The 14,161-nt window shown below is 35.1% G+C and overlaps 1 protein-coding gene across 1 annotated transcript; it reads right to left on the bottom strand.

Moving 5' to 3' along the window:
* Window positions 1-2,574: 2,574 nt before the first annotated feature.
* Window positions 2,575-10,375, bottom strand: LOC137398636 (cardiolipin synthase (CMP-forming)-like). The gene is made up of 4 exons (XM_068084814.1): window positions 9,898-10,375; window positions 7,593-7,691; window positions 6,132-6,286; window positions 2,575-3,082 (listed from the first exon to the last, which is right to left on the bottom strand). Exons 1-4 carry the CDS (start codon window positions 10,346-10,348, stop codon window positions 2,906-2,908), a joined length of 882 nt encoding a protein of 293 aa, XP_067940915.1. The 5' UTR covers window positions 10,349-10,375; the 3' UTR covers window positions 2,575-2,905.
* Between the last annotated feature and the right edge of the window lie 3,786 nt (window positions 10,376-14,161).

Genomic DNA, 14,161 nt, shown 5'->3' with positions numbered 1-14,161 from the left:
TTCAAAACTAATTTCTGTCAGATTTAAGTTGATAAGGAGCAAAGCATGTTACGGTGTCACAAGCTCAAACGGATTTTTGAGAGTAGATAATAGTAGCTACTATGTTGGCGAGAAATGTGAAAAACTTTGGCATCTATATAAATGAATCTTGTTCTTTCGTTGTGTGTGTGCGGTGTGTGTGTGTGCGGTATGCATGAGGTGTTTGTGCGGTGTGTGTACTTATGTTTACATTTGTTGGGTTAGTGTGATGTGATACAAATGTTAAATGTGATTTTTGTTATCCTATGTGTGCTACACTGTCTCAAATAACAGTTTGTGTCAATTACGTAGCTGCCCTTCTTCATCCTTTTCCTGTCCAAATTTTCGAGCTACTTGTAATTGAATTCAGAAAAATCATAAAAATCGGTTAAGTTTGTCAGGTGACAAAAAGCATAAGCTGTTAAAAAGGCAGGAGAAGATAAGCCTTCAGTAAGAAAGAGTTATGACTTTAGTGCCAAAATAAAGTAAGGCAATCCTCGTCTCATTAGCTCTGATGTGTCCACAGATATGACATTAGACATTCCTGCAGAGTAGCCTCTCTCTAAGTTTATAATTATCATCTATTGATGTGGTTAGGTGAATGATTAAAGTTCACTCTCTCCCTCCTCTCTCTTTCTCCGCTCTCCCTCTCGCTCCTTTTCACTGTTTCTCTCCCCTTCTCTCTCCCTCGCTCTTTCTCTCCTCCCTTTCTCTCCCTCCCTCTCTCTCTCACTCTCTCCCTCCTCTCTCTTTCTTGCTCTCCCTCTTGCTCCTTTTCATTGTTTCTCTCCCCTTCTCTCTCCCTCGCTCTTTCTCTCCCTCTCTCTCTCCCTCTCTCCCTCTCTCCCTCTCTCCCTCTCTCCCTCTCTCCCTCTCTCCCTCTCTCCCTCTCTCCCTCTCTCCTTCTCTCCCTCTCTCTCTCCTCCCTTTCTCTCCCTCGCTCTTTCTCTCCCACTCTTTCTCTCCTCCCTTTCTCCCTCGCTCTTTCTCTCTGACTTTTTCTCTCCCTTGCTCCCCCTTTCTTTCGCACCCTCCTTTCCCCTCTCACTTTCTTTTGCTCTCTCCCTCTCTTGCTCTTTTTTACTGCTTCTCTCTTTTTCTCTCTGCCTTTCCTCCCCTTTCTCTCCCTCCCTTTTGATATTGCGTATTATCTAATGCTTGAGTGTCTACTGCCAAATCAGAGTGGATGATCATCAAGCCATGGTATTGACCTTAGGGACAGCTGCTACACTACGGGCTGAGGCTCTTAGACTACTGCAAACAAACAAGCTTATTATTATAACAAAACTGATATTACTAGTTTTTTACAATAATATAATTAGAATAATAAGCGTGTTATAAAATAATATGTTATATCTGCTCAATTGTGCGGCTACTTATTCCCTGAGCTCTATTGGCACACCTGATGACCTCTTACAGCACGCGAGACTGTCACAGTGTTGATTACTAAAACAATTCACAGCATTCTGACCAAAGACGAATTCATGTTGATTCACCGCCATTTACACTGGTCCCCTGACAGTACCCGAGTTCCATTCCTGTGTAAAGCATTTCTTTGCCTAAAGCTCTAAGCTGGTCTTCGAACAGATGGATGAACTCTTATTATAATAGACTAGCACCCTGTCAGCCCAGTGTGCTGTGAGAGACCATCAGGTGTGTCAACAAAATCAGAGAATAAGTATGCACACAATTATCCAGAAATACTTAAATTTGGTATGTGAACAACAATTGTAACATGGTGAATGATTAGCAAATGCGTGCCGGGTTACAAGCTGAATCTGCACCATGTGATCTTTTTATCTCCAACTCCCAAACTTAGCTTCGGATGAATGAAGTACAGCTACAGCTAATATTATGGCCAATTTCTGCATGAGACTGTATTTTGAAAAAACTGTCTGTTCCATCGATTCTTTGCAAGTCACCTGTGAAGCAGTTATTGATTGGCCCTTTATTTGATGATGACAAGCGTTGGCACCTTTACAACATTTGATATAAATTTTACTCTCTCTTTTACACTGAATTGAGACTTCATAACTATTGCTAACACTGCAAGATACAGGAGATGATAACTCCAGCTAGACATTGGTAAATGAAGTAACCATAGATGCGCATTGCATTAGCTAAATGAATTTATGCTCTCTACAAGGTGCAAAAAGAGAAGACAACTAGGAAAATGATTTTTATTAGTAAGGCAGTTTCTTAGGTTTATTAGTGTTAAAATGTTATAAAACTTTACAATGGATTTGAAATTAAGTTTAATGATGAGAGAGACAGGCAGCCGAGCAACTAATGATGTCATTTTAGCATGTACTTTTCTTCTGGGCGTTTTAACCGCAATCAAGTTTTGTTGATTTTAATCTTAAAACATCCTGGCAGTCGGATTACCTCAAACATCAAAAACTGTTGAGAATGAAAAATATCGATATTTTCTGATAAAATCTACAAAATTTTGTGTAAGTTCAACTTTAAAACTTGTAAATCTACTGAAAATGTGTATATAATCCCGCTGCTATGACGATGCTTTAAAAAAACAACTCCAGATTCATTGAAGCAGGCAATATATTATCAGAACACTATGTTATAGGAAGACTATATAATGGTAATAATATACAAGCAGTTAGTTGAAAAGTATGCTATGACTACTCTATATCTTCAATATTAATAAATGTGATAAAAATTTTCATCATAAACCTCAGCACTAAGTAGGTGGCAGCATGCTGACAATGAGGACAGAAATCTATTTATAGTTAGTAACAAAAACTAACTTGATCAAAGCCGATAGCTGCACACAAATAACAACTTTCGGTCTGCATAAAAACAGTACAGCAGCTATTTGAAGCTTACAGTTATAACAAATCTAAATAAAAAATAAATGGCGCAAGAGTAGCTAAACGGGATCCTTGAGGGTTGTGTAGGGAACCCGTATCAGATAGTCGATGAAAGACCAGGCTGTTGTGATGGCCGTCACTCCCCATAAGGTCTGCAAAGCTACGTGGTCCACATAGCCAAAAACTGGAGCTGCGCAGGTAGCAGTCAACAGCAGTAACTGAATGTTAGTATTTACCTAGAAATATGCATTGGAGTGTAAGCATGCAGGAAGTTAAAACATTCAAAATACAAATAAATGTAGTTAAACCAAAGTTTCAACCAAAATAAACAAAAATCGAATCTGAGCTTTGGTAAGGAGTCATTTATCTTCAATTATATTCAAGTATTAACAACAAAGAACTACAAATAACAACAAACAAGAACAAAAGATTACTCCAGTCAGCTCCATACAGTGTAAAAGCAGCCCAAAACAGAATGCTAACAATCGAACCTTTGACATACAGAGTTAACCTATATATGTAAATCTCAGAGTTTGTGCGTGATTATGTGTGTCCAGCTATAGCTATTAAAATCTTGGAATGAAAAATCCGTATCGCAGAAGATTTGAACTCAGAACCTCCTGTATCCAAGAGGATATGCTAAACCATTGAGCAATGTGAGATAGATGAATTCATTGGGCGATATATGACGCTATGTGGGTGAAAATATGCATACCGCTCTCCATAATGATGGAACATCATTTTATGCTTGCTCTCATGGCTCTTATCAGTAAGTTGAGGAATAGGTTACTTACCAGCTTACTAAAATTAGCCATCGGCATTGTGGCAGGCTAATGGCAAGTGGCAGGCAACTACATTACCTGTCACTGTTTATAAGCTGATTTTAATACCCGTTTAACGCTAAGCATTCCTTTAGTCTGTTGTAATATTTTCTTTGTGGGTGTAAACTGAAGTATGTTGCAGAGTTGCTTAAAAGAATGGATCATATTTTGTTAATTAGTTTCAGAGAAAACGGTCCCATATATTACAACAAAGAAGCCGAGTAAGAAACTAACAAAATGGTTACCAAACAAAGGGGTAAGTTTGTAACTCTGATCGCACTCAAACGAAATGACATTATGCTAATTTAATTCCAACAACTGCTAAGCATGTGGATGGTAGCCTTTCACTTACGGTTTTTTATATACTGTATGTACCAAGGGCTTGCGCTTGAAGAAAAGCTGCATGTGAAGATTCATTGAAAAAATGTTGCAAAGTCAGCGCATGCCACCTTTTTTCCAGCCTTTGTTCTCACGATACGAGTGTACGTACACATGCGAAGCAGCAGTTGGTTGATAGTAGTACGCTATGACAGCAATAACAGTCTGTGATTAGTCGGTCAAACACATGATCGCTTGCTTACCCTCGTCAAATACAACTTCATATGCAGTTTATTTGCATTAATATTACAGTACCTCCAATGAAGTTCAAAAAATTTACCGTCATTAATAAAAGTAAAACATAATAATGTTTATTATTTTTATTAATTGTCTTCTGCAACGTTTTGCCTTTCAGGTGCATACGACATGTTACAGTTTGTATGACTGGCTTATATGTTAATTTTTTAAATTCATGTTTAGGGCTGGTTTTTCTAAAGTCGGCTTATATGCAAGATGAGCTTATATGTGAGGATATACAGTAAATAATTTAAATAATTACGTATCAAATTAAAACAAATGCAATTTATAAAAAAGCAAATATGAAAAACTAAATGATACATAAAATGAAATTAATGAAGTAATAATTAATAATAATTTTCAAAATAAGTTTTTATTATTATCTAAACTTGGAGATAGGAGAATGAAAATTTAGGTTTGGCGATGAGTATGTTTGGTGGTAGAGAGCTGTAGATATGTGGTGTAACTTACACTAAACATAGCTTACATTAACTTAATCTACATATTTATTTAATTTTTTTTTTTATTAATTAACTTTTTATTGAAAATTTATTTTCAATTCCTACCAACTTTTTATTTTACTTAAGAAAATAATTAAAAACAATCCACATGTTCCGTTAGAAAGCACTTCGAATGTTGAAATAAGGCCTGATTTTAAGTCGATGTGTGTAGAAAAATCTGTTTACAGAGATGATTGTAATAAAGCCGTCGTTATTTACCCATTTGGACCGACCAACCAACTCAATGCTTTGGGAATTCTAGAAATGATTTACTATTAGCAAATTTAATTATATTACCTTTAACTACTGAATGTGTGGCTGTAATGTCTAGTAAATGAACTGTGTGCTGAATAAAGACTCGTTTCACTGGTCAATCGACCTACTACTATTTATTTTTACTGGTAATATATATTCACAAATATATATTTATAATATGATATTAATATAAAAAACATATTACAAAATTTATATTTGCTAGCAATCCCGTTCGCCATGAAAGATTGTCAGGTGTGATAATTACGTGACAATTATTTCACGACGTAGCAAGGTGGTCAAGTGGCACAGATAGTAATGTGCTTGGCTGGGAATCCTAATATCTGGGTTTGATTACTGTGTGGTGCAATCTTTTTTTTCTATCGTTCTTTATGTGGGTTTACACAGACAGACAAGCACGGCTCTTATTATAGTAAAAACTATTCACAACGATTGACTGTGACTAGCAGCTTTGTCACTGCAACCTGCCAGTGCTACATTTCTGTCAGTTAATAGAGATGCGATTTGCTTTGTTACATTTTATAATTTATATTAAACCTTCTTAAACCCTGTAAAGCTGTCAATCATGCTACAGTGTAAGGAATGTTTACATGTTATCAACAAAACCTTAAAGAAGAGGCTCAACTGCATTTTTAAATACCGTACATTTCGGACTATAAACCACATGCCTACATAGGCCGCATCTGCTTTAATTTCCAAAAAAAGATAAAACAATACATAGGCCGCACCTTTGTATAGGCCGCAGAACTCAGGACGGTGCTTTTTAACGCGGCCGCAACTTTGCTGTTTAAAACGAAACAGTGCCGAACGGGACTGTTTCGTATTAACCGACGCTTTTTAACCCAGTGCCTAACAGAACAGTACCGTTAAGCATTGTTTTGTATTTTCTTTCACCGCTAGAGGCGCACTAACCAGATATTCTGGTTTATGCACCCTAGCAGTAAAAAAAAGCCACAGAATAGCCGCACCCTTATATAAGCCGCATGGCTCAAATCGTCAGAAAAAGTAGCGGCTAATAGTCAGAAAAGTACGGTAAACACTCTGCATGGACGAACAGCCATGGGTCAGGTGCTAACCTTACTAATAAGGGAGGGTTGAACTTGTGCAGTCGGGTGGCTGAAGTCAAAGTAGCGCTTGAATGTCTTAGGAGGAGGGAGTGTGTTCCATCGCACTCTAAAGCCACTCAGCACGAGGTAGACATCCCTGGAGAGCACCAAGGCAGTAAGCCATACTACAGTATAGATAGACCAATGCTACATACGTAGTTGAATAAGCATAAAGTGCGCTTCCATGCTTTGAATGGGTTAGGAGTTGCTTCCACTCTGAATCATAGCAACGGTAAAATCTGAACGCGCTCGATGCCATTTCGCTACGCTAAATTTGTGCAAAAGCATTCACAGTGAGAGTACTATTCAAGATCATATAAAACTGCTCGCTGCTGATGAATCCGAATTAATGATACTCGGCTAAGCTCTCCCCAATGGAGGTAAAACAATTTAGCACACAACCACGCGAGTCTCTGTTATGAAAACGTTTTACTAACTACTGTTTCTGCTTGACTTTTTTCCTTTCCATTTACATGTCAAGGACGAGTTGCTCGTACAACGATGATAAAATGACTATTTTTGTAGATCTGGTAATTGAGACTGATTGTGACCTTCACCGGAAAGCAAGTTCACTTTAACAAGTTTTGTTTTGAGTTATACATCCCGAACCATAGCAAGATCTACATACTTCAACTCTGAATCTTTGAAATGGTAGTGTACAAATCTGTCAGCAGCGGGCAACTCCAAACCCATTCAAAGTAAGGAAACGGTGATTGACATACATAAGAAAAAAGGAACAAGCAGTGTAGAGAGCATTGAGATATGAAGTGAATGATGATCTCATTGCACCACAAGCCCTGACTATTAGTGTCATTCAAACAGAATAACTTCATATTAGCAGTCAGCTCAGAGTCTCGAACAGAGATGGCCAAATGATTTTGGCAATGATCTGCTATAACCAAATCTGACAAATTAAAATTCCACAATGAGCTGAAAATGTGCTTTTTTTTACCAAATAAAAATGTGCAGTTATTTATGTATGCCTTAAAACAAGGAATCAAATAAAATTTTGAAAAAATTTATTTATATGCATAATTTGTCTAAAAATCAGTGAATGGATGTGCTTTAATAAATATGTCTGATATCAGTAAGAAAAATGATGAGTGGGCTTTGACTTCACAATACTATCAAAACCCAGTTTCCTGCTACTTACAGCGACTCTTAAAGTTCATGAAGATAAATATTTGTAAATCGTGTTCTATGATTGTTTTTCACAAAATTCATTGCTGAAAACAACGAATATACAAAAATTCTAAAAGTTCACAAAAACCTTTTTAAACCAAATATTTAGAAAAGCACTTGAAAAAATTTTTTCAACAGCCAACTTGAAAGATTTACTAAAAAGGATAGAAAGATCTGGACCTGAATCTAAATCCGCCATTTGGCCAAAGCTGGTCCAGAAGAACGGTACACTTGAAGTCTGATACATACCAGGGATAAGATGAACTGCTGTCAATGTGATTGCAAGTATTGTCACTAGAAACTTGTCAGCGAGGGGGTCGATCACGGATCCGAGGATGGATGACTGCCCTGTATAACACTCCATGTATATGATATTCAGATACTCACAATAATACCTTACTAATAATGAGTTACAGAACTTAATATTATGAATCTCCTTGTCCAAATGTTATAATAATATGTAAAACAGGAATGGTTAAACAAAGCTGGTGATGAAGTTTTTGAAAAATAGTCAAAACTCAAAAGATCCATGGTGAGACAAAACAGCCATTTATTTGAGATACAACCAGAACATTAGAAATCCACAATGGGGCAAAACAATTATCTGTTTGAGAAATTGCCTAAACAGAGAATGAAAGGGAGCAAACAGACATATTTTGCATCAAAACAGTACCAACTCGATTTACATTTCTCAGCATTTCAATGCATCGAGCTTTTATAACCACCATTAGTATTACTAAATATGGATACCTGAAAGAACATCACAAGAATGTATATATATATATATATATATATATATATATATATATATATATATATATATATATATATATATATATATATATATATATACATATATATATATATATATGTATATATATATATATATATATGTGTGTGTATATATATATGTATATATTGCATATATTGCGTATATATATATGTGTATATATATATGTATATATATTGCACTTTCTATAGTGGGTTTTCTGAAGTATGTTATTTAAGGGAGAAAAAATATTTAAAATGAGATGTGAAAAATAAAGCATATTTTACTTTTTTTGACAAAGAACACAATGCCTAGATAGTCCCATAATTACAACCGCAATGTTGAAGTTCTTATAACATTCAGTTCAAATAACATTAAACAGTACATTTTCCTTTTTGTGTTCTAAAATCATGGAACTAAAAAAATAGTGTCAATCAATGGTGGGGTAAAGAAATAAGGCAATAATTTCCTTAGAATTAGAGCGATGAATTATGGAAAAGTGTGTGCAAATATTTTGATCCCATGAGAGAATCCAAGAAACTTTGTGGTAGCTACATGTATGTTGAGGAAGGGAAGCTGAAGAAGAGTGAAAGTGAAGATGGTAGATGTGACTATTAAAGAAAAAGTGACACATGTATATAGAAAATCAGAAATATATTTTGGCCGATCGTGCTCTCTATGCTTTGTTTGTCACCATGTGTGTTTATGTGTTCACCTCTAAGTGTGTTTGTCACCAAATCTACTCCTTTCTTTGCCCGATTTAACACAAAGATGAAGAAACATCTTTTTTATTATAACTCTAATAATTTGGTTACTTGATAATACTTTAGTTTTTACTTTCAGTTGTTATACAGTTTTATATAATGGAGATATATGTAAAATAGCTGCAATAATTGTGAAGTTTTGGACTTTAATGTAACTTAAAAAATACCACAGAAACTTATGGAAATATTTGATCCTACTACATGTGGCGATTTAGACATCAGAAGAAAATCTTGCAATGGATTAACCTTGTCTGCTGAGGTTGGACATAGCAAAATTGCTGAAGCTACCTATTAATAAAATGACAAGAGAGACAAAGCGAGCAGAAGAGTGAGAATGAATAAAAAACACAGAGGTTTAGCATAGCGAACAATGTGTATGAGGACTTGAAAAAAATATGGTAGAGAACAAAAGGTAAATGAGATGCTTATGACAAAATGACAAATAGTAAACCACTCGGAAGTAAAGAATGTGAATACTAAAAATATGTTGTTTGAATAGAATATTTTCCAGATACCCTTTAAAAACTAACTGATAACAGTAATAGCTCATTCTTCATAGTCCTTCAAGAATGCAATGTACCGGAACAATGAAAAGCCGCGAAAAAAAACTCACATGTGTATCTAATAAAGTGACTTTTTATTAATTGGAAACATTTTCTACAATTTTTAGGTTCATAAGACAGTTTTGAGGGTTGAGGCCATTCAATAGGCAAGATGAAGAGTGTCACATTTAATTTGCACTTTTGCATTTCAAAAAATGTGATAAAAATAACAGTAAATTACGATGAATGCTATCACAGTGATGCTCGTGGAGTCTCAGTGGGCTAGAGTATGATAGTGATGAATATATTTTAGATTTTTTTAATTTCTGTAATTTTTAAACAAATATTTTCCTCTCTCGAAAAATATTGAAGCCGCTAAAGATAAAATGCAAAGTGGCGAGGGATTATAATATGCTGAAATACTTTATAAAAACTCAACAAAATATGTTGAATATTCAAGACGAGATGATTAAACCCACCTTTCCAATTACGAGCGATATATCCGTCCAGCAAGTCGGTGAGTCCTGTGACAATGAACAGTCCACAGACGACAGCGAACTGTTCTTGAAGCACCATGTAGCCAAGGAATGGTGAAATAAAAAACCGGCCAACAGTTAAATAATTGGGTATCGTGTAGATGTTTTCCTTCAGCTCCTTTTTATTTGAAGCTGGTTCTTGATTATCGGAAGTTGAGCTGTACTGTCGAGTAGGTATCACATCCATGAGAAGACAATTCTGTTGATTCTTTTTCCGTGACATTGAAAAATGTTGAGCCAAATTTAAAGATTGGCCTTTTTTGCAATTCAATTTAAGAAAGCCATCAATGTGGCTGCTACCGAATACTCGACTTTGCAAAAGCAGACTGCTCCAAGGTTTGAGTTGACATCGCCTTAACAACACCAGGCATGTGTTTGTTGACAAAGCCACCATCTTGTATCGTCAACTGAACATTCCTTATCTATCTAAAATGCACGAAAGAGAAAAGCTGACTTATATATAGATGAAAGCCAATAATTCAATGTGATATCAACATTTAACCATGCTTTGGTTCTTTTAGTATGTGGTAAAATGTTTTTCATCGATTTGCAGAGGTGAATTGTGCGGGAGGAAATTCATTTCTCGTGAAAGATATACATGTTCTTTGTTGAGAGACTAGTGTTCTTTCTCCAACTACATATTTAACCAAATACAGTCTACCCTAATTTTTCGACCCTAATTTTCCATTCCAAAAGCAATTTGTTCAAGTACCAAAACAAGTTACTTCACTACAAATATCGTAAATAGTTTTAATTTGTTTTAATACTAGAAACAGATTTTGCTACAATTTTTACCAAATTTTACAAAATGAACTTTATATGATAAAAAGCAGATAATTTACTAAGTATACTGATTTTTCATTAAAAGCCTCATAAAAAGGTAGAGTGGGATAGGTGGAGAAATGTATCAGTAGGAACTTATCTTCCAGTTTCGTTTGTTCGTGTTTTTGTTTGAAATAAAGGAGTGTAATAATAGCGTGTATACTTAATAGCGTATATACAAAATATGATGTTGTGCAAAACACAATATACAGTCAGTATAGCATCAACCACAGCAAACATAAACCCATAAAACCTGCACGCAGCCTGAATATGAGAGATAAAGAGCATCAGTTGGCACTTGAGACGCATTTATGGGTTTCATTGGTCTATCTCAGAGTTCTACACTTTTGGGCGTTCGAACCAAAACGGCTTGCCATTTTTTTTATTAAACTTTGATTCAATTGGTATGCGAGAACCTTAAAAAACATGACTGAACTGTACAGTGCTTCATCTCAATGCCTTCTTGAAAGTAACTGACAACCATAAAAACTGACTGGCATTGTAAAACAAGAATGAGCATGGCTAATATGATTGTGTGGATATTACCAGAGCAGCTGCCATATGAGTTTACCATTCTCAAGATTCAAGCCAGCCACATTTTCACAACTCAGACTTTTTATATATATGTAACAAATTAGTTAGCAGGTTATTTGAGACAGCTAGTTTAAAAAAAGTCAAAAAAGTAAGATCGGCTCTGGAGACTACAAGTTCATTAGTATTCAGAAAATCAGGAAATTGTTTAGTTTATTACTGTTTTCCCTGTGCGGTAAGTTAGTTTATTACTGTTTTCCCTGTGCGGTAAGTTAGTTTATTACTGTTTTCCCTGTGCGGTAAGTTAGTTTATTACTGTTTTCCCTGTGCGGTAAGTTAGTTTATTGTCTTCCCTGTACGGTAAGTTAGTTTATTACTGTTTTCCCTGTGCAGTAAGTTAGTTTATTACTGTCTTCCCTGTACGGTAAGTTAGTTTATTACTGTCTTCCCTGTGCAGTAAGTTAGTTTATTACTGTTTCCCCTGTGCAGTAAGTTAGTTTATTGTCTTCCCTGTGCGGTAAGTTAGTTTATTACTGTCTTCCCTGTGCAGTAAGTTAGTTTATTACTGTCTTCCCTGTGCAGTAAGTTAGTTTATTACTGTTTTCCCTGTGCGGTAAGTTAGTTTATTACTGTTTTCCCTGTGCGGTAAGTTAATTTATTACTGTCTTCCCTGTGCAGTAAGTTAGTTTATTACTGTTTTCCCTGTACGGTAAGTTAGTTTTCTACTGTTTTCCCTGTGCGGTAAGTTAAATTATTACTGTTTTTCCTGTACGGTAACTTACTGTAGTTAAGGAAAAAATACAAAATGAGACTTCTAGTGTTGAACCATACATATAAATAAGTATTTTGATTCGCTGCATAACTGATTACACAGTCTTATATAAGTGGCATTAGCAGGGTAACAAACATAAGACTAACTAAAGGTTTCTCCTGTTCTGTTACGCTAACTATGAACATGCAAAGTAGTCTTCTAAGAAAGTGTTTGTAATGTTTTAAATAACTGCTTAGGCACATACAAATTGGCACTGCTATATACAACATATGCTTATGCATTTTATGATATAATGCATTGCTTAATAATTGCAACTATATTTGATCATTCATGTATTTATTTACAGCCCAGATGCAATTATAAAAGCAAACTTTCTATAAGATTCATTTTTGAAAAAGTTTAGAATAATTGCTATTGATTGACAACGAATAAAAACATTCTATCAAGCTTCAATTTTTATGAATAACACCAAATCAAAATAGAATTTTTTGAATGTTTTGTTTTTAATAAACTAGCAGTGCCCAAAACAATCATTACAAACTGGCATGAGCATAAATTGAAAAAAGTACCAAAAAGCAAATGTTAACAACTGTTCCAAAACTTTCATGGTCCCTCTAGCTGAATTCTGCATTCATTAGTGTTAACATTTATTCAAGTATACATTTGTTCCAAAGCCTAATTCATTAATCTATATATATATATATATATATTTCTCAATGTTGGTCTGTCCGTGTATTTGTCCAGGTATAGCTATTGAAACCTTACAATAATGAATCCGTATCGCAGAAGATTTTACCTCGGTCCCTTCCGCTCACCAATCCGATGCCCTCTTAAGTTAGCTACACAAGCTTGATAGAGTCACTATATAGAAGCAATACTCTACTGTTTTAGGTCACGACGCAGAGTGATTGCTTAACATCATGAGAAGCGAGTAGCTCTTATGTGCAAGACTAATAACAAGTAGCAGGCAATTCTCATTACCTCTCATTGTTTATGAGCTAATTTTTAATACCCGAGCAACGCCAGATAGCACAGCTAGTCTATACATATAAATCTGAGTGTTCATCTGTCGGATTGTCCAGTTACAAGGAAAAAGTTATAACAATAAAAAATCCAGTGTACACTGGATTTGCACTCACTAACTCATGTTCTACAGACAGGCATTTATCCAATACACTACGCTGTCCAAATGGTTACACTGTAGAATAAATTGTGCACTCACTTATTATGCTTGCCAATCTTTCATGGCTTCACGTTTACCCCCTGAACTTGTGAAGTTATACCAGAAGGAAAACTACTAGAACTATTGAAAAACCATTGCAATCAGTATAGAGCTGTAGTAGGCAGTATGTGGTGCAGTGTGAATTACACAGAAATAAACACAAAAATAAGCAAAACACCTTAATTTAAAATTTAACATGGTAAATGTTGTATATATGTTGATTAAAAGTAAATTCTCAGTGCCAAAAATGTTTTATTACCTATTCAACGCCGGGCATTAATCTAGTTTATTACTCTATGAAACTGTTTCTATTACGGTGCAGCTTAGTGAATTTTCATTCTCTATCCAAAAAAATAAGCGCAAATGCTAAAAAGGTTGGTAATAATGTATATTACAACTCTCCAATTACATGAATTGAGTTAGATAACAATTAAAGGCATCCAACGATTTGATGATGACATTGTTGATGAATTTACACTTGAATAGCTAATTGTCCTTAGAATATATTTTACTAACTAATGGTGAAAAATGAAGTTCCATGGACAATGAGAATAAAATTCCTAGTCTCATCAGAGAGTCCTATGGGTAGTGTTTGTGTACCAAAAATGAGTCAGCACTGCTAGCCTAATAGTTTACACTTAATGGTTGTTTCATCAGCCACTGAAATATGTATTATGGAGTTGTTGTTTCAATACCAGAGAGCATAAAACCTTCTTACTATTAACATACATGTAGTATTGCAGTTGGATATGATAATGCGATTGAGCCAGCTCTATTTATATCACAGGGATAGTATAGTATAACAAAACTAGCAATGCTTCCTGTTTTGTGGTGAAAAATTTGTGATCTAGTTGCAGCCA

Source organism: Watersipora subatra, chromosome 6 (genome assembly GCF_963576615.1).
Source record: "Watersipora subatra chromosome 6, tzWatSuba1.1, whole genome shotgun sequence".
NCBI lineage: Eukaryota > Metazoa > Bryozoa > Gymnolaemata > Cheilostomatida > Watersiporidae > Watersipora > Watersipora subatra.
This window is presented reverse-complemented; position numbering and strand designations above follow the sequence as displayed.

Excerpts from the sequence above, each read along its gene's own strand:
- LOC137398636 (XM_068084814.1), bottom strand. The coding sequence starts at position 10,348 with ATGGTGGCTTTGTCAACAAACACATGCCTGGTGTTGTTAAGGCGATGT. Across the intron at positions 6,287-7,592 it reads AGCAGTTCATCTTATCCCTG|TATGGCTTACTGCCTTGGTG; the intron begins GTATGTATCAGA and ends TCTATACTGTAG. Across the intron at positions 3,083-6,131 it reads AACCCTCCCTTATTAGTAAG|GTAAATACTAACATTCAGTT; the intron begins GTTAGCACCTGA and ends GCATATTTCTAG.